This window comes from Onychostruthus taczanowskii, unplaced genomic scaffold (assembly GCF_017590055.1).
Source record: "Onychostruthus taczanowskii isolate IOZ18803 unplaced genomic scaffold, ASM1759005v1 scaffold60, whole genome shotgun sequence".
Taxonomy (NCBI): Eukaryota; Metazoa; Chordata; class Aves; order Passeriformes; family Passeridae; genus Onychostruthus; species Onychostruthus taczanowskii.
Genome location: NW_024503680.1, coordinates 164,190 through 184,174, shown reverse-complemented (window position 1 = coordinate 184,174; position 19,985 = coordinate 164,190). Strand labels below are relative to the sequence as shown.

The following is a 19,985-nucleotide window of genomic DNA, read 5'->3' as shown; positions in this document are numbered from 1 at the left end:
TGTTTTTGGAAATGAAACTCGAGATAATTTTAGGAGGAAGGTAATATTTTGGGGGTTGGTCTCTTTCTCCAAGCAGCAGGTGACAGGACAAGAGGATTGAATTTTGTTAGCCTGGATGTGGCACTGGGTGCCAGGGTTTAGTTGAGGTGTTGGCCCAAAACCTCAGCTCTGGGCTGTCACTGTAGGAGCCAAACAGTGAAAGCACAGTTCTGGGTCATCCCATGGCCTTGTCCTGGAACTGCTGGGGAAGAATAAGGGTGGGGAAAGACATTGCCTGGTGTCAAAGACATGGATAGGACAAGGGGAATGGCTTCCCACTGCCACAGGGCAGGGTTAGTTGGGATATTGGGAAGGAATTCCTCCATCCCTGAGAGGGTGGGAAGGCCCTGGCACAGGGTGCCCAGAGCAGCTGTGGCTGTCCCTGGGTCCCTGGCAGTGTCCAAGGCCAGGCTGGACAGGGCTTTGGGAACCCTGGGACAGTGGAAGGTGTCCCTGCCATGGCGGGGGTGGGATAGGATGAGCTTTAAGGACCCTTCCAACCCAGCCCATTCTGTGATTCAGTGATTCCCTTTCAGAGCCAGGCCTTACCCTCAGCCTGTCAGGAGGGCTGATCTCCAGACCAGCTCAGCCTGACTTCAGCCAGCAGATGTTAAACAAGAGAACTTCCCCCATGTCTGCACTGCTGTGGCATGAAAACTAACAAGCAAATGCCCCCGGCTTCATTTTTGCTTTTTCAGATTGCTCTGAGGTGTCAGCAGCTCCAAGCTGAGAGTTGGAACTGGGGAGAAGATTTTTAATGAAAAATTGTGGTTTTTAATAAAAAATTGTGATTTCCAAGCCTGCTGTGGGCAGTGGGCACCCAGGAAAGCAATTTGCAGCCCATTCCCATCCTGCTGCTGTCACAGCCTGACATCGGAAGTTGTGCTGAGGCCATGCTGCTCCCTCTGAGGTTTATCCAGATACCAGAAACTTCTGCTCACTTCTCTCACGCTCCAGAGAGCAGAGCTGCAGACCTGGCAGAGCTCAGCATGCCAGGAATGCTTCCAGCCCTGATGCTGCCCACATGTGTAGCCTGAGATAGGATGGAGAGGGCCTTGGGGAGCCCAGGGGCTCCTTGTGATGCTCCAGACAGATAGAGGAGATGTGGCCAAGAGACAGGGAGCACCTGCTCACTTAGCTGAAGAGAGGGATTAAAGGTTTGCTGTGAGGAAAACCTCCTTCTGAAAACCTCTGATCTCTGCTAGTCCCAAAGGCCTGGAATTCCAGAAGGAGGCAGAAGGACTGTGTGATAGCTGGGTGTCCTGTTCATGTCCTGGACAAGGTGCAAACTCAGCTGCCTTTGATCTGCCTGCCCCTGGTGGGCCAGGCTGAGCACAGGAGAGCTCCTCAGGCTGTTCCTGGCAGGAGTGAGCTGTGGGATGCTCCTGGCAGGAGTGAGCTGTGGGATGCTCCTGGCAGGAGTGAGCTGTGGGATGCTCCTGGGAGGAGTGAGCTGTGGGATGCTCCCCTTGCAGGAGAACCCAGCAAAGAGCTGTGGTGAGACAATCAAGGTTGGAGGCTTTTCTCTAAATGGAGGGATGGCCGTGTAGGAATGGGGAGAGGGAGGACAGGCTGGGACTGCCAGGGGATATTGCAGACACCCTGCTGAGGGGACTGTGCCTGCAGGTCCTGGCAGCCTCTGGGGTGCCTTCTGCAGACACCCCAGTCACTGCAGGAGGCAGCTGCCTGAGGGAGGCACTGGAAGCTGATCCACACCATCCCCTGCCATGTGGCCTGGAAAAGCACAAGCTCCCCACTGAGTGTGGGAATGGGTGCCTGGGAATGAGGAGGAGGGATCAGGGATGCCTTGGGATGGGCAGATGGAGTCAGTGATGCAGGGGAGGGAGCCAGAATGGGAATGAGATGCAAAATCTGTTCCAGCTGATGTTCCTGCTGTGCTCTTGTCTCTCCTTTTTCACTCTCAAGGGAATCCTGTGGGATCTGACCGCCCATCACCACTAGCTGAGAGTATGAATTCCCTGCTGTTGCCAGGAACCAGCAAGGGCTCCACAGGGCTCTTTGTAGCAGTGGGGACCAGCAAATGAAGTGTCTTGGCTTGAAAAGCCAGGTGTCTGCTAAGGAAGGCAGGAGTCTCCCCTGAAATGGAAAATGCAAACCTCCACCCTCCAAATTTTTATAATTTTGAAATTAAGGGCCTCTCAGGCAAAAGTATGGGAAGAGGAATAACAGTTCTTTATTAGGGAAGAAAACAAAAATAAAATTTAAAATGCAGCACAGATGGGAAATAGAATGCACAGCCCCAAACCACATCTTACAACCCAGGACATGGAGCTGATTGTTGTCCTTCTCCTCTCCTGGGCTTCCAGTGCCTCTCCCTTTGAGAGTTCCCAGCCTGGTGCTGTCAGGGGCTCCCCAGTCCATGACAGCAGTGACTGGCAGCTGTGAGCTGCACCCAGGCAGCAGAAAGGGTTCAGAGCCAGGGAGCTGCAGCTGGGCAGGGCTGTGTCCTGGTCTGCAGCAAGGCAGGGCTGATCCCTTTGTTCCCTGGCAGTGCCAGCAGCCTTGGTGGCTCAGCGGCCTGTGTGAAATGTTCCTGCTGGCAGCAGCTGGCCCTGTACCTGCCCTTGCCCACGTGCAGCCCTCTCTCCATCAGGCTCTCCTCAGCTGGGCAGGCAGGCTGCAGGGAGGAGGGCAGCAAGGCAGACACAGGCTCTGATGGGAACGTGCCCCAAGGGCAACGCTCGGTGCCATGGCTGAGCCAACCACACCACATCTGTTGTTCAAGCTCAGAGAGACGCCAAGCTCCAGCTTCAGCAGCAATAAGGTCTCCTGACAGACCCTAAAAGGCAACCAGGGAGTTGCACAGCAAGGCCCTGGGCAGTGGGAGTGTGTCCTTGCTCCTCCAGAGCCATGTCCTGCGTGTGCAGCCTGTGCTCCTTCTGCTCAGCTCATCCAGCACTGCTGCAGCCTCCCTGTGCTCCTACAGATGATTCTCCAGGTTATACCTAAGTCAGCAGGATGTTCCTTTGGATCACTTTGCAGGCTCTTGATTTTGATGGTGTGTGGACCCACCTGTCCACATTTCCTCATAAAGTCCCTTCATAAAACATGAAAAAAACCAAAAATTTTGAATGGCCTGATGTGCTCGGAGTTGGTTGGATGCCCCCTAAGGTGCAGGTAGCAAAAAGCAAGGCATCATTGAAGAAATTCCTCCTTGTAATGATGCTGAGGCCCTGGCACAGGGTGCCCAGAGCAGCTGGGGCTGCCCCTGGATCCCTGGCAGTGTCCAAGGCCAGGTTGGACAGGGCTTGGAGCACCCTGGGACAGTGGGAGGTGTCCCTGCCATGGCAGGGGTTGGAATGGGATGAGCTTTCAGGGAAGATTTCTTCCAACCCAAACCATTTTGGGACCTTTTTCTCCCATCACCTCTCTGGTCCATCCCAAAGCTCCTGTGGGGCACTGGTCTCATGGAGCTGCTGGATGTGCCCATGGGTGGGACACTCTCAGCCCCTGGTTCTCAGGTCCCTCCGGGCAGGTCAGGGCCCACCCCTGAGGACCAACATGTTAGTAGGTGACCCAGCTGTGATGAAGAGTCTCCTGAACCCACCCAGCCTTTTCCAGAAACACGGGTGTGGCTCCTCTGAACTCCTGGAGATCACTGGCCTCACACCAGCTGATGAAGAGGCTTCTTACCAACCCCATGGACTCAGCAGCTGCTCTTCCACTACTTGGATTTTTGAAATATGAGGGGGTTTTTACATAAATTCTCCTTTCTGTTTATTCCTGTTGTGTTTGAGTGCCATGGTTTCAGGGTGAGCTTGGCAGTTCTGGTCCACATGAGGAAATCCTGTCTTCCTCAGCTCAGATCTGCCATGCCCAGAGGTCTGACACCTCTTCATACACATAGGACTGAAGAACCAGCAGGGTTTAGGGCTGATTGGGAAGGCAGTGGGGCATTTGCCACAGCTCACCTCTTTGAGTTCTGGCTCCACACCCGAAGTTGGATTGCCAGGCTCTCAGCAGCTCCATAAAATTGGTTGTGTCACTTTATTCTCACATGAAAAGCACGTCTGGCACCATGGCCAAGCAGTAACATTCCCTCAGGGAATCAGAGGAGCTCGTTCTCCCCTCCCCTGGCAGAAGATGCTGCCCCAAGAGCGGCTCAGGCACGGGCACCATGCAGAGTTTAACACGGGCAGACCCACAGCAGTGCCCATCTGGCAGTGCCCAGCATTCCCACAGGATGCAGGGGTGGATGCTCAGCAGTCAGCACCCTGCAGCAGGTCTGGACTTTGCCATATCACACTGAATTCTCCCAAGAAAGCTGTCCTTGTGTGTGTGGAGTGGACCATGTGCAGGGTGCTGGCTGCTCAGGGAATGGTGAGTGGCTCTGGAAAGGAAAAGGAAGAGGTTTCCCAAGTTCAGAGCTTTATTCACCTTCCTGTGGAGCCCCAGCAGGTCCCAGCTGTGCCAGAGGCAGGGGGTGGGGGGAGCTCATTCCTCTCTGGCAGGGCTGTGTGCATCCACCCCAGCCCTGGGGGGTGCAGGTGAGGGTGGGCAGGGACCTGCCATGTCACAGCTGTGTGTCCCTTCCTTGCAGACATCAACATGGCCGGGGAGCCCAAACCCAACAGACCCAAAGGGCTGAAGAGAGCAGCCTCTGCCTTGTACAGGTAGGTGTTCAGCACAGTGGGTGAGGTCTCTGGTTTGCCTTCCAGCATCCCCCAACCCCTGCCCTGAGCTCCCTGCTGCCTGCCCCCAGTAGCCTGGGCACTGCTGCACACCCAGAGCTTCTCCCAAGGGCTCCTTCCCTTGGCAGTGCTCCTCCGGGTTGGCCAATGCCTGTGGTGTTGTGGGAGGTCTCCTGGGCATGGCCCCACCTGTGCAGGTGTTGGAGAAGAGTGGGCAGAGGAGCACGCCCCTGCAGCCAGGGAGCAGGAGTGGGCACAGAGGTGCTGGGTGTGGGGGAAAAAGCAGGAAACAGGGACCATTTATGGAAAGAGGAGAATGATTGTCAAAGGGAGAGGAGAAGGGAAGAAAGTGGGAAATCCTTGGGGTGACAAATGGAGGTGAACCACGGAGGTGGCTGGGGGAAGTCCCAAGGGAGCCTGTTCTGAGGAGCACACCCAAGGGATCAAGGGAACAGGAGGGACAAGTGGGACATGGAGAGGTCTGTGGCACATGGAGTGAGCCCCGAGCTTGAGAGAATTTATCATAATTTCCACAAGAGGTGAAGATTTTCATTCAAGCCCCAGACTCTGGAGTCAGAGGAATGCAAGATAGACTCATTAAGTTCTTGCTTCTGGTTGCAGATGGGTAAACTTGAAAAGCTATATCAGGAGTGCCCTGCAGGTTCAGGAACCCAAAACCAAATAACAAGGTCCCCAAATGTGCTTTATTTATAAATTGTTACAATTTTGATGCCAGTCTCATGGTGAGGAGACCGAGGGGCTGAGTACGGAGTTGGAAGGCGTGAGGTTGGAAGGAAAATACTAAAATCAGTATAGGTGGGTGTAGCAAAGGGGAAGTCATGAGAGAACTGGAGATTTTTCCAGAAAAAGAAGAAAAAATGTGAGGGGTGAAGAGAACCTTGTGATTCTGACTCAGCCATGTGGTCCTGTACCAGTGTGGTGTGGAATGGCAGATGCTGGTTAGAAAATGCAGCTCTGGCACAGCCAGAGCCACCCAGAGCCTCAGCAGCCTCCACCACCACCCACAGGGTATCCCTGGCTTCCTTCCAGGAGCCTCTCAGCCAAGCTCCCCCTGTGCAGCTTTCAGGCACATTTCTCCTCCCATCCTGGGACCCTTGGGGCCTTCACAGGACGTGGCTCTCTGGGTTCCCAGGGGATGCCACCTGAGGGGAAGGAGGTGGGAGCAGAGATGACACAAATCCTGCAGTTCAGCTGCACATGGACTGCTCACGTGGGACTGGGGCCATAACACACATCAGCTCCTTCCATACATCTTACACTAACGAGCTTTTCATTTACTGCTCAGCCGTGCCTGGAGCACCAATCCCTTCCTCTGGAATGACCAATATTTCAGACTTCAGACTGCTGAGAGAGAGATGTTTGCTCCCTCCCACAAATATGGATATGCTAAAATACGGGCTAGAGAACTGCACTGCTCCTGTTCCCAGCAATATTTCATCCCAGACTGGCTGTCAGATTAAAACTTTGCCATCTGGACTGGCACAATTTAGGATATCTCCTGGAAAACAGGGATCCCAGGTTTGCAGCGAGCTGTGGTTACAGCTTCCCAAACCACCATCAATTTTTCTAAATGTTAGACTTCAAAAATCACAGCACTGTAATTTATAGAAGTGCTGTGTTAAACACAGCAGAGGATTTTTCCAAAGGCTGGCTTTTGCTTTGCCTCACTCCAAGTCTGCATGGGAGGGTTGAGGGGAAGGCAAGGCAAGAGAAATTCCATTTTGAACATACAGGAAGCAACAGTTGTGACATTTTTACCTATCCACCAGCCTAGGTGGGTGTCCAGGTGTTAAACAGAAATCCTTGGGGATGTAGACTCCCATCCACCTCCAGCCAGGCTCCTGCCACCATCAGTTTTCTCAGGTGTCTCCACACGAGGCACTTTCACTTCCTACAAAGCCTAGCTGCTATCACTGCTCTCCTCCACTTTTGGATCTCTGGGCCTCTCTCCCTCCCTCTCTCTGGCACTTCCCAGAGCATCCCTTTGCACAGGGCAGGTCCCTGGATGCTCCTGCCTGGCACCCTGGCCATCCCCACAGACGTGGCCCTGCTGCCCATGGGGACAGCTGGGCAGTGAGCTGCTGTGACCATGTGCCCAGGGAGTCACTCACTGCCCCTCCAAACTCTCCAACACTTCTTTTTTGCCTGCACAGCAAATGTCTGGACAGGATTTCCGGGGGCATCTGGGGCCACGTTCAGGTCGGTGCCAGAGATCCCACCAGATGGCTGTCAGCTGCCTGGGAAGGGAAGGTGGCTCTGCCAGTGCTGCTCTGGCCTTTTGGAGGCACAAACCTCTGCCCTGCCCTGCAGAGCTGGGGCTAGAGCTGCTCCATGGCCACAAGGACAGAGAGGACAACCCGAGCAAGAGCTGCTGGGTGTCTGCAGCTCAGTGGCCCCAGGAGGGGTCCCTGAAGTGGTGGCAGGGACAAAGTACTGCTGACTGACTGTCACAGCCAGAGAACACTGGCATCCATCCCCTGCTACACCCAAAGCTGGTGTCAGCCCATCCCCAAACACCCCTCCCAGGCCCTAGTGCTGGAGCAGTGACATCCCAGTGCCAAATGCACTTGGACAGGCTGAGAGCAGCCCTGGGGCAGAAGGGGAGGTGAGCAGTGATGTCCCAGCCTGCAGCAGTCCCAGCCTGCAGCAGCCCCAGCACTTTGGGAATGCCAGGCTTCATCCCACGTTCCTTTATTTCCCACTGCCTTGGCTGTGTGCAGGAGGAAGGAATCACACAGCTCCACAAGATCTGTTTGAATCAGTGCCACATTTTCCAAGCAGCTTTCCAGCAGGGATTCCTTTGCCCACTGCAGTAATACCGTGACAGAAGGGTGGGAGCTGAGCTCACCATGGCACTCGTGATTAGCAATACCAGGCAGTCATTAAAGCACAGATGCTCAAATGCACATTTGCTGTTCAGGTCCGGGCTCAGAAGTGGCCCCACAAATGTGGTGGAGAGGCAGCACATGCAAACAGTCACCCCTCAGGTATGAACAGCTGCATTTTGAACCTGAGGCAGTAGAAATGTTGCTTGATGGCTAAAGGCCAACAAAGCAGAGGCAATGCAGGAGGTGGAAGCAGGGTGTTCCTTGAAGCCTTCCTGCTCTCCAGCCTTTCACTCTGGTTGTCCCTGCTTTCTTCTGAAAGGGTGCAATGTCACCAGCTGATTGAAAAACAGCAAAAACTATTCCTGTACACAAAGACAGAGCTGCCAGGTCACTGAGGAATGATCCCTCAGTCTCAAGATGGTTTATCCTATGTGCAGTGGAATTCTCAGGATAAATCAGTGCTAAAGCACTCCCTTTCACCAGCTTTTTGTCCTGGATTCATCCTGGCAGACCTGCCCTGTGCTCAAAGCCTGATTCCAGGGGTGCTGCTAAAATCATCCAGCCCTGCCTCCCTGGCATCATCTGTTAAGCTGTGAGTGCCTGGTGTGTTAGAGCAGGGTTACACAGCCACAGGCTGCCCAAATCCCTCATTTCATCCCCCTGCCTTCCTTGAGGGCTGCCCCACAGTCAGCAGGAATCCAAACAGCCCTGCAGAGTCTGAGTTCATGTTTTGGGAGGTCAGGACCAGCTCCCTGGGATAATTATGCCCCTAATTACTTTTGAAAGGGTGGAAGTGTCTCCAGTCCCATAAAGATCCAGGGTCAGGGCAGGAGAACCCCTCAGCCTTGGGCTTTGCACCCACAGATGCCCTGGGGCCTCTGCCCTGCAGTGCAGGCATGGTGTGACTCCCTCAGTGCCTCTGGGAATGCCCTGCAGAAATGCCAGGAGTGATTCCCACCAGGAGAGCACAGGCATGCCCAGCTTTGCTCCCACATCCCTATGGAAATAGGGGATAACACAGTGCAGTAACATCAACAGGGTTTGTTGGCCACTTCATCCAGCAGATTGACTGATCTGGGAAGAGGCTTCACCTTGGCTCTTGGGCATCTCTATTCTTCTCCAGCTCTTCTCCAACCTTCTCCAGGTGGGATCCATAGATAATTTGAGGCTGAGCTTCATCCTATTGGTGCTGGAGCCAAGGCCAGGAGCAGGACAGAGATGCCCAAATGCCTCAGGGCAGGGTCAGTGCTGGAGAGGGAGGTGCCTGTCCCATTCAGGGCTGCATTCCTTGTTTCCAGGTGCCAGGCTTTGCCCAGGACAGTGCTGGCAGCAGCAGGGCAGTGCTGGGGCTGGAGCTGCAGCTCCTCTCCATCCCCATGGCCCCATGGAGCTGCCCATGTGCTGATCCCAGCACAACTCTGCCAGGGAGCAAAGGCTTGGAGGAGAGGCTGGCTCAGACCAGGAGTGTGAACTGGGGTCAGGAGAAAGGAATTTGGGCGTCTCAGAATTTTGCCAAACACCCCCAAGCTTTGTGTTCTTTAGGAACAAATGCTTCAAAGCCATGTAGTCTCCAAGCCACAGAGAGCTTCCCAGCAGGAGCAGCTCCTCGTGGAGGTGATGCCTCAAGGAGCTGGAGCAGAGGCTGGATGGAGTTCGGAGGAACAAAGTGGAGATTTATTGAAGTGCCTTCAAAGGCCACACCCTGGCAGTACCTGGATGGCTCCAAGATCCAGCAAAAGAGGGTTTGGCCACAAGACCTCACATTTTTATAAGTTTTAGTCCATTTGCATACAGGAGTCAACTGTCCAGTTAATAGCTTCAAATGATGACATTTCATCCCCCTTGCTTGCTTGCCCGCCCTCCTCTTCTCACGTTGTTGATGCTTTGGGCCTGAAGTTTGAAGAGCTTGTCCTTGAGTCTCCAGCTAGAACAGGAGTGTTTTGTGAAAAGATCCTAGTAACATTAATATAAAGCTAAAAGCTGCACACCAAAAGAGAACAGAAAAAACCAAAGGTATCAGTTTATTCCCATCCCATTCCTATAGGAATGTTTTGTCTCCACCACCCTGTGAAAAGATCTCAGTAACACTTAATATAAAGCTAAAAGCTGCACACCAAAACAGAAGAGAAAAACTTAAAACCCAAGGTCTCAGAGGGAGTTTTTGCTGTGGATGAAGGCTCTGCTTCATCCCACTGGGAGCCCTGGAGCCATGGGGAGATTCCACTGACTCCTCTTGCCTGGGACTGGGGACAACACTTGCTCTGCCGGAGAGAGCCAGAAGCACTTCACCAGAGCCTGTCAGGATTGAAAATATTACAAAATTGCAGCAATTTCATTTGAGTTGCATCTAAGGAGGGGGGAAAAATTGAAGAGGGAGAGTCTGACAGCATAGAAGCATCCTACTTCAATTTTCCTTTCAAATGGCTTCCTATTTTGATGGTATTTTGTATTTATTGGATTCAAACAGACGTGGAGTCAAACATCCTCAGTGATCAAAGTGAATTGGCAGGCTGAGGGGAGCTATTTTCTTGGAGGGTTTTTATATCTCCAGGTTTCACCCTGGGTTAGAACAAAAATCCAGTTACCCATCATGAAAAGCCCCATGGAAGTGCCTCCTTCTGTGATCTCCATCCCCTCAGCCCCACAAACAGTTGGGTTCATTCCAGCAACAGCTGCCCTGGGAGGAATTGCCTTTCCCTTTGAATCCAGAGAGGGAATAAATAAAAGATGAGGCAGGGATTGGGACAGAGGCTGTGGGATGTTCCTGTCTCCTCTGAGCCCAGCAGGAATGTTGGCTGCAATTCGGGTCAGAAGGGGAGGGCCTGAAAAGAATCTGGAATTCGTCTGTCAAAAAAGGTTCTTTTCCACCATGCAGTGGAATCTGGGAGGGTTGTGGTGATCACACCTCCACAGTCTCATCTCCCCACCAGTCTCCTTGCCTGCACTGCCCATCCCATCCCCAGCCAGCTGGGAATGCCACAGGCAGCAGCTGCTCAGGGATAAGGCCCAGCTTTATGGAATACCTCCTCACTGAAGTCCCTATGGCAGGGCATGACTGGGGCAGGAGGTGCACGAGTCACCTCCTTGTCTTTAACCCTGGCACAAACTCCTTGGCCCCAGACCAGCTCTGGTGTCTCCAGGCATGAACAGGTGCTCAGGTCCCCCCTGGGCACAGGCTGGGTCTCCAGATGCTGCCACAGGCACCTGGGGAACCCAAGGAACGTGGAAAAATCATCTTTCAGAAGCCAGCCAGTTACTGAAACTGAGCACTGGCAGGGAAGCTCAGTCCCACAATAGGCAGGACAGACCTGGAATTCCTGGTCCAAACCACACTTCCCACCAGCCACCCCAGTCAGCCACACATTGTTCTTGCCACTTCTGTCAAAGATGCAGGACACCAGATTAACTCTCAGCTGCACTCTTGGGTGTTCATCCTTCCCTGGCCCCAGTCCCTCGTGGCTCAGCCCTTCCCTGTCCCCCATTAATCTCATTCTTTTCAGCCACTTCCAGGAGGCAGGACAGACTTTGCTCTTTGGGGCTGCACGAATTCTGTTTGTTCAGAGCAGAGAGGAGACCACCAGCATCACATCTGACTCAGCCGTTAATTAAGTGTTAACTGAGTATTAAATGAGCTCAGCACACCAAAGAAGGGTGCTGTTTTCAGCTGCTCCCAGTGTGTGGAGTCAAACCACCTGGTTTGTGCTGCCTTGTGGAAAACTGCCTGCAGCAAGGGCAAAAGTGTTACTGGGTCTCCTTGGAGTGGGGAATGCTCCTACTTTGGGTTAAAATGCAGCTCAAGCTTAAGAAAATAGGACGTGGTCATTGTCTGCCTGAGGGGAGAGAGGTTTCAATCAATAAATATCCCCATAAATATCTCCTTTGTCCCGACTTTTCACCACACACATCTTGCGCTTCCCTGAGATAAGCAGGTTAACAGCCCTCTGCCAACACCCCCTCCTCTGCCTTCAGCCCCCCCAGTCTTCCTCCTGGGCCACCTCCCTGCAGCCAGGAGAGTCCCTCATGGACGGGACCCATTTATTTGTCCTTGCTGGCCCAGCAGGCCGTGAGGGAGCAACAATAATGAATTACCAGCACTAATTAACCCCTGATCCCCTGACTGTCTCTGCAGTGGCTACGACTTCGACTATGACTATTACAGAGACGACTTCTACGACAGGTGAGACCTCGGCCCGAGGGGCTCTGTGGGACTGGGGGGATTCGGATGAAGGAGGGATTAGGGGGCAGGAGGGATTCAGGGCAGGAGGGATTCGGGTGAAGGAGGGATTCGGGGGCAGGAGGGATTCGGAGGCAGGAGGGATTCGGGGGCAGGAAGGATTCGGGGGCAGGGTGTCCAGCCCAGCCTGTGGGGCGGCATCCCACACCCCAATCACCGGGAACGCTGCGGGGCTCTGGCTGGGGCGCTGCTCGGCAGGGCCGCCCCAGCCCCACCTGCCTCCCTCCCCTCCCTTCCCCTCAGGATCTTCGAGTACCGGGGCCGGGTGTCGCCGGTGCCGCGGGTGGTGCCGGTGAAGCGGCCGCGCGTCACCATCCCGCTGGTGCGGCGCGTCAAGGCCTCGCTGCCCGTCAAGCTGTTCGCCAGGTCGGCCATCGCCAACAGCTCGGCCAAGCTCAAGTGTGAGTATGTGCCAGGGCTGGGCAGCACAGCGAGCTCCCAAAAACACCTCCCAACAGCTGGAAACGGCAGCCCAGCTGCGGGGGGCACCTGGGGAAGGAGCGGTGTTGGCGATGGAGAGAGATGGGGATGTGGTGTGCTGGTCAAAGAATCCGAATTTATTGTGGGGAACAGCTGCTTATATACTTGTTCTGTTCCAGCCACTATAAACTATAAATTCCAACCTTTATAAACTAAAAACATTCCTGATGGCAGCTGCATTACTGGATTTAGAAAGGCTGCCAGAAGTATAATTGTACCAAAAGGTTTGATTTTTATACACAGAGTGATAGGGAGAAACATTTTAAAAGTTTTAGACTGATTTCTTCCTATGTATTTAAAATTAACATAAAAATCCAATTTCACAGAACCCAGGAGCTCTACTTCTTGGGGTTCCAAGGGTGTTTCAGGAAGGTGAAGGATCCAATTTGATATGATTTGATTTGCTTTCAAAAATTTTTAGTGTAAACATTAGTGTAAAGTCCTGGAGGAGCTGTAGTGCAGGTACAGCCTGAGCATGCCAAAGCCTGGGATCACCCTCTGCAGCCTGCCTGGACACAGCACCCCAGACTTTTGGGAGCAGCTTCCCTGCCTTCCCAGCCTGGGGTTCCTCCCTGGTTTTTGTGCCTGCTCAGGGAGCTGCCCTGGGCTGGGTGTGGGATAGGGCTGATCTCCAGGGTGCTGAGTGATTTCCTTTCCTTCCTTCCTCCCCCAAGTGAAGAGCAGTGAGCTGCAGACAATCAAAACGGAGCTGACACAGATCAAGTCCAACATTGATGCTCTCCTGGGCCGGCTGGAGCAGATTGCTGAGGAACAGAAGCTGTCTGCAGGTCAGTGGAGGCGGGGATGCCTCGGGGCTGGCCTTCGGCATCACAAATTCCTCCGGGCTCTGACAGGGAAGTGTCAACCCCCAGGTTCCGGGGTAGAATCACAGGCCAAAATTACACACCAAAATTCCTGAGATTACAGAGTTGGGGTTTAAAATTATGAGGTTTTTTTTTCTTTTGTCATGTAGTTTGTATTTTTTTTTAGTTTGCATTTTTTGTTCCACTATTCTATTTTACTGTCATATGCTATCATATCATATCATATGCTATTCTATCCTATCCTGTCCTATCCAATTCCTTTCCCATTGCTTTCCTATTAATTTCCTATCCTCTTTCTATTTTATCCTATCCCTATCCTACCCTATCCTATCCCATCCCATCCCTGTCATACCCATGTCCTGCCTATATGCTATCTTACCCTACACTACCCCTTTCCCATCCCTTTCCCTATCCATATTCCTGTCCCATCCATATCCCTACCCCTATCTCAATCCCTATCCTATTCTTATTCCTATCCCCATCCTGTCCCCACCCTATCCCTATCCCTATCCCTATCCCTATCCCTATCCCTCCTATCCTGTCCCTAGCCTATAATATCCTGTCCTTGTCCCTGTCTCTATATTATCCCTGTTCCCATCCCTATCTTGTCCTATGCCTATCCCCATCCTGTCCCTATCTCTGTCCCTATCCCTATCCCTGGCTCCCACCATCCTGCTGGGGGATGTAGAACCTTCTCTGCCCTCTCCATGGCGTCCCAGGCTGCCTGCTCAAAATCAGCAGAACTCTCCAATAGCAGGAAGAGTTCCCACCATTATCATTTCCCCTCCTGCCCCTGGTGGATGTGGGGCTCTCTGGCCCGGGGTTCAGGCTGTGGCCCCGGTTGCCAGCCCTGACGTGGGGTCAGGCTGTGGCCCCGGTTGCCAGCCCTGACGTGGCCGTTGTCCCCGCAGAGGCCCGGAAGAAGGTGGAGAGCAGCAAGAGCGTGGTGTCCCAGGAGGACACGGCCTCCGAGGCTGAGGCCACCGCGGAGGAGCCGCTCAACGGGGATGAGGGCGAGGAGGAGGGGCTGGCACGGGAGGAGTGTGAAGATGAACTGGTAAGAGAGCTTGGGTAATGCATCCCTGCAGCAGAGGAGTGGGCCACAGTTTTACTGGAACTTGCCAAATCTCCAGGAAAAGTAGTTTCTTCTTCCTCCAAAGAAATTGCTGTATTTAAATCTGATTGTTGTCACAACTTGTTCTTCCAAGCTGCTCTGCTGCCTGCAGAAGCACTGCCCATGCAAACATGTAGAGGTGCTGAAGAAACATGGTTGGCTCTTGAAATTCAGACACTTACCCTTGATTTCACAGCTAGGAGTGGTTTAAACCAATCCACTCTGCTCCCAAGTGATTCTTAGATGGATTTAAACACATGGCAAAGACAGACTGGGTTAGATGAGCTGCATTTACAGTGCCCTTGCAGCTGACCGGACATTCACAGAGTAACAGGAGGGTTTGGATTGGAAGGAACCTTAGAGAACTTCTCATCCCACCCCCTACCATGGGCAGGGACACCTTCCACTGTCCCAGGGTTCCCCAGGCCCTGTGCAGCCTGGCTTTGGACACTGCCAGGGATCCAGGGGCAGCCACAGCTGCTCTGGGCACCCTGTGCCAGGGCCTCAGCACCCTCACAGGGAGGAATTCCTTCCCAATATTTCACCTATCCCTGCTCTCTGGCAATATGAAGCCATTCCCCTTGTCCTGTCACTTCAGGCCCTTGTCCAAAGTCCCTCTCCAGAGGCACTTGTCCCATGGTGCAAGCCAAGGTCTGACCCCAGCGATGTGTGGGGCACACAGCAGCCCCACTGCTCCTAGAGCTGCCCCAAACAGGTGTTCCTGGTGAACCCAGAGACAAATCTGTGCATTTGGATGGGAGCCCAGCATTTGGGTACAGAGCAGGCACTGTGGTAAGACTGGCAGCACTGTCATTTATCCCAAAGCAAAACCCTGCTGAGAACAGGATCAGCTCCAGATGCAGGCTGTGAGGGCAGCAGGGCTTCAGGGTGGAAGGACATGAACTTCTCTGAGTGGCCCCAGGAACAGCTCCAGTCCCTCCCCACCCCAGCACTGGTGTCAGCAGAAATGAGGATGAAGCTCAGCATCCCTCTCCTCTTCCTCACCCCCCATCCCTGGAGTGCCCACACTGCACATCCACAGCCTTTTCCAAGGCCTTAAACTGCTCCAGCTCCAAACACTCCCAGCTGGTTTGTGCTCTCTCGCTCTTTCCTGCTGGAGCCATGCTGGCTGCGGGCTCTGAACAGAGTCCTTGAGCTGTTTCAGGTCTGGGGCCTCGTGGCTGGAGCTCCTCAGCCCTGCTGGAAGGGAGAGGTCACTCCAGGCACTGGGAAGAAGAAAGGCACAAGCTGTGTCAGGAAAAGGAAGGCCAGGTTTGAATTACATCAGGGCAAACAGATGGTAGACATTAGGGGGAAACTTGCTGATGTTAATGATGATAAAGCAGCACACAGCCTGTCAACAAAAAATGTGCACTTCTCTGCCTTTGCAGGGGTAAGAAAACACTGGAGAGACATCTGCTGGCAGTGGTTTGGGAAGAGCTGGTCCTCATTAAGAGGAGAAGAAAAAGATGACTGTTACAGCTCACATCTCTGTTTTCTGTAACTCCCTGGTCCTGATGTGGCATCAAGACCAGAAATGTTCCACTGCCAGCCTCAGACAGGCTCCCATGGATGGTCAGGGCAGAGCTCACAGCACTGAGCAGTCCTGAGGTCCCCCAGTTCCTGGGAGTGACTCCTTTATCCCACACCCCAGTGTGGCTGTCACCACTGCTGTCCATGGACGTGGCACCCACATGGGGTCCCTAAAATCCCTTTGGCTCTGAGGGGCAGGGGTGTGGCAGGAGAAGAGCCAGAGGTCACTCAGACAGAGCTGAGGGAATTTTTTGAGTTCTGAGCCATAAATTTGGATATGGAAAACACAGAGTACTCTGTACTGACCAGCTGGATTGGTGGTTAGTACTATTTACTACACTTAGTAAGGGGTACAAAGATTATTGTGTATTAAATGTCACATGTGTGCAAAAAATGTCACCTGCCAGCCCATCAGTGTCAGCTGAGGGGTGTCTTGAGGGATGGCCCTGCTCAAGGGGAGATCCCTGTACACAGAGGGAGGGATTTCTGGAGGGAAAGCTAAAGGACTCCTGATGTGTTCAGGTATTAACAGCAACCGTGGTTGATTTGCAGTCAGATTTTCTTCTCGTTTCATGCAGTTTTGGTCATTTATCTGCCCAGTCTGCATCTAAACAGTTTTTGGGGTTGGTGCTGGGTGCCCACTGGAAGTCTCACACCATAGGAGTCTGGATGTCCTGGCCTCCTTGGCCTCCAGAGATGTTTCACATGGGATTTTACCAAGCAGATTCCTGAGCAAGCCCAGATCTGTTCTCTTAAGTTCAGGGATCTGATCCTGCTCTTGGTGTTGGTCACTTCTTGGGGTACCCGGGTTCACAGTCCCATGGCTCTGCAGCCAAGGCTTCTCTCCACCTTCACATCCCTGACCCGGTGTTCTTGGCCATCAGGAACCAGAGCGATGCCTCCCCTGCTCTGCTGGGTCAGAGCTTACTCTTGATGCCGTCCCAAAATCTTCTGTTTCTTGCTCCAGCCCTGTTCCTTCCTCCAGATGCCAGGGGGGTCCAGGTCCCCCAGGGGTCTGTGCACCAGTGGTGTGCAGGGGATGCCTGCCACAGTGTCACCAGCTGGGCTGGCCCTGATCCTCCCCCACAGGCTCCCAGCTGGCCCCAGCCCATTCCAAGGCACATCCCAGTGCAGCTGGCTCTGCCTGCCCTGAGCAAGGCCACCTCTCCTGGCTTTCAGGCAGACCCTGTTCCCTTTCCTTTCCTTTTGGAGCTCCTCATATTCCCTGCAGAGAACTCCTGGATCCATTTCCATCCCTGAAATCCTCACCCTGTGCAGGAGGTTAAACACCACTGCTGAGCACCCCATTTCCCAGTGATGCTGCTCTGCACAGCAGCTCCAGGAGCAAATTCCACTGAGAGCCATAAAGGCTGGAAAAAGACTTCCAGGACCATCAAGGCAGTCCAAACACATGTTGTGCTTTCCAAAGTCCTGCCTGGGGAGCAGTTCAGCACCATTATTATTATAAAGGCCATTATTGTGGCCTTTGGAGTGCTGGATGAGTGTTACCATTCTGGATAATGAGTTCTGCTGCAAGCTGGGACCAGTTCCTGTGCTCAGCAGCAGAATCAGGACAATGATTTGCCTTTGTGGACTGAGGCACCTTGGCAGCACTGGGCAGTTCCAGGGAACAAGAAATAGGATGAGAGGAAATGGCCTCAAACTGTGCCAGGGGAAGTTTAGTTTGGAGACCAAGGAAATTTCTTCACTGCAAGGGTGGTCAGGCGTTGGAACAGCTGGGAAGTGAACATGGATGTGCTGGGTTAATGGTTGGACTTGATGATCTTGGAAGTCTTTTCCAATCTAAATGATTCTGTGATTCTATTACTTCCCCAAGCCCTGGAGGGAATTACACACCCCAGGTCTGTTTGGCAGAGCCATTTCAGAATCAGGAGCCAGAGGAAATTGGTGGTTTTGCCAGGTGTCCATACCAGGTGTGTTTTGTAGCTCGTCCATCACGCTGAGCACCCCTGCCACTGCTCTCCCACAGCAGGGACCAGCTGGTGACCACATGTGAGGTGCCCCAGTGTCCCAGGCAGGGCTGGAGGGACACAGGGTGATTCACTGTTTGTGGTTCCCTTTTCCCTGCAGGAGAACAGCCATTACACAGACGTGGAGGATGCCAGGCTACAGTAACCAGGTACAGCTCCTGTGCTGCTGATGGAGCCAAAGCTCTCGTTCTGTGCCTCTTGGGCCTGGGGGGTTGCTGCTTCAGGAGAGGCTCTTTTCCACTGATCCTCTGTTTTCCTAGCATGGAGCTTGGCTGCTCAGCTGGGTCACTGGCCAGCCCTTCACCCCCTTTCCTGAGTGACAAATCTCTGGAGTTCAGGGACAGTGCTGTAGCTCCCCCTTCTCTCCTTGCAGCTGTGAGCAACAGTGTGAGGAAAGCACGAGGCTAAACCCTGTCCTGGCACGTTGAGCAAGGCAAGCTGAATGGAAGTGCTGCTGTCATCTCTACCTGGCATTCAAAGGAGAAACATGGCCCGACATCTTCCGTCCATCTGTAAAGCAAAGGCAAAGAAAACTCATCCTCCCAGCAGATCCCCACCACCCCTGCAATGGATTTGGAAGCTCTGCAGCCAGCAGAGGAGGCAGGAGCCAGACCTGCACAACCCAGAGCCACCACAGAGACCAGGAGAGCAGGTGTGTCCCCAGGGCAGCCAGAGGTGTTCCAGAGCTGCTTGCAGGAGAGCAGAGAGAGCTCAGTCCAGCCCAATAAAGACATTTCCTGTGTGAGGTGAGAGCCAGAGCATTTTGTAACTGAGGGAGTAGTGTCTCAGTCTGGACAGTTTGTGTTCTTGTGCTGAGGATGCTGTTGGTCAGAGGCTGTGGGGTGAGCTGTCCTCCAGCACGGCCACCTCCTGCCGCCTCTCTTGTGCCCCATGAGCTGCTGTGTGTCCACGGTCACTTCAGGTGGAAAGGAGTCTGCTGTGCTCTGGGAAGCTGCTTGAGGAGGGAAGGGGAGAGGAAGCTGCAGGAAGGCAAGTGATCCCAAGCAGGAGAGAGCAAGCAAACATCACCCTGAGTGGTTTGGTGTCCTCATTCTCCACCGTGTCAGGGCTGAGCAAGCCTCTGCGGAGTGAGAGACGTGGATGAGACCCTTTCCTTGGACCAGCTGCTCCTGGAAAGGATGTGGAGCACCCAACTCCTACAGGCTGGAATCAGAGAGCTTCCCTGGCTGCCCACACCTCGTCCTGCCCCTGCCAGGGCACGTCAGGAGCATGGTGTGACTGCTCTGCTCCTGCCTGAGCTCTGGGGCCAGGGTGACAGTGTGCCTGAGGCTGGGCACAGGGAATGCCCTGGGCATGGTGCATGTGGGTGTGCAGCAGCTCCCCAGCTCCCAGCTGCTGTGCCCCCTGCCCCGTGCTGTGAGCACAGGGCTCATCGTGGGACCCCCAAGAGGCCTCAGCTGTTCTCTCCTCGTTTCTCCTTCCTGGGCTCCTCCCGTTTTCCCGGGGACTGAAACTCACACAGCACTTTACTCACACCTGGTGTGTCCTGCCTGCCCCTTCCCCTCCAGAACACACACAGAGCAGTGCTTGGAACCCAGAGCAGTGTCTACACCTTGTCCCTGGCCAGTCCCTCCCACACAACACCTGAGTGGTCCTGAGTGCTCCAACCTCATCCACAGCATCTCTTGGAAGGGTGAAGGGAAAACAGCTCCAGGGGTGACACTTACCTGCCCCTGGTCCCGTCCTGGAGCACGCATGGCTCTTGAAGCACAAAGTTTTCTTTGCATTTCTTAGTTTGGGCTGTTTGAGGAGGGGTTGGAGGGAGCCCTGTGCTTGCCCTGCCCTTTCGCAGTTCCTGTGCAAGGTCTGCACCAAGGTGTCCCGAGCTGTTCTCCAGGCCTGGAGAGATGAGCTGCAGGTTTGGCTGTGAACTGACTGTGCTGCTGCTGTTTGGGAGAGGTGACCTTGTACATATGATCCTGTATAATAAAAGAAAGAAATCTAATTTGCTTCCCCTCTTTTCTCTCTGCCATACACACACACTTGTTTTTTCTATTCCACACAAGTCTTTTTTCCCTTTCCAAGCTTCAGCTCTGCCTGTAGGATTTACTTGTCCTTGCCCAAGTTATATCCCACCCACCGGGCTGACATATCTGTGTTCACAGGAGTTCTTGGGTTTTCCCTGGAGGCTTGGAAACTTCTTTGATGCAGGAGAGCAGGGGCCAAATCCAGGCCTTTGATCTCTGGACTTTGCACTGGTCCAGCTCATAACAGACTGGAAAAGTCTGGCTGCTTTACCAGGTTGCAC

The 19,985-nt window shown here is 53.6% G+C and overlaps 1 protein-coding gene across 2 annotated transcripts in view; it reads left to right on the top strand.

The window, feature by feature from the left end:
- RALY (RALY heterogeneous nuclear ribonucleoprotein) overlaps nucleotides 1–19,682 on the top strand; it is a 124,711-nt gene extending 105,029 nt beyond the window's left edge. The window contains exons 4-10 of one of the 2 annotated variants that reach the window (XM_041419274.1): nucleotides 4,601–4,673; nucleotides 11,670–11,717; nucleotides 12,018–12,175; nucleotides 12,929–13,042; nucleotides 13,990–14,135; nucleotides 17,817–17,865; nucleotides 18,090–19,682. In XM_041419274.1, the coding sequence (XP_041275208.1) occupies nucleotides 4,601–4,673; nucleotides 11,670–11,717; nucleotides 12,018–12,175; nucleotides 12,929–13,042; nucleotides 13,990–14,135; nucleotides 17,817–17,861 (584 nt within the window). In that variant the 3' untranslated portion in view covers nucleotides 17,862–17,865; nucleotides 18,090–19,682. The remainder of the gene's footprint in view (nucleotides 1–4,600; nucleotides 4,674–11,669; nucleotides 11,718–12,017; nucleotides 12,176–12,928; nucleotides 13,043–13,989; nucleotides 14,136–17,816; nucleotides 17,866–18,089) is intronic. The other variant, XM_041419275.1, reaches the window with a different exon arrangement.
- Nucleotides 19,683–19,985: the final 303 nt, after the last annotated feature.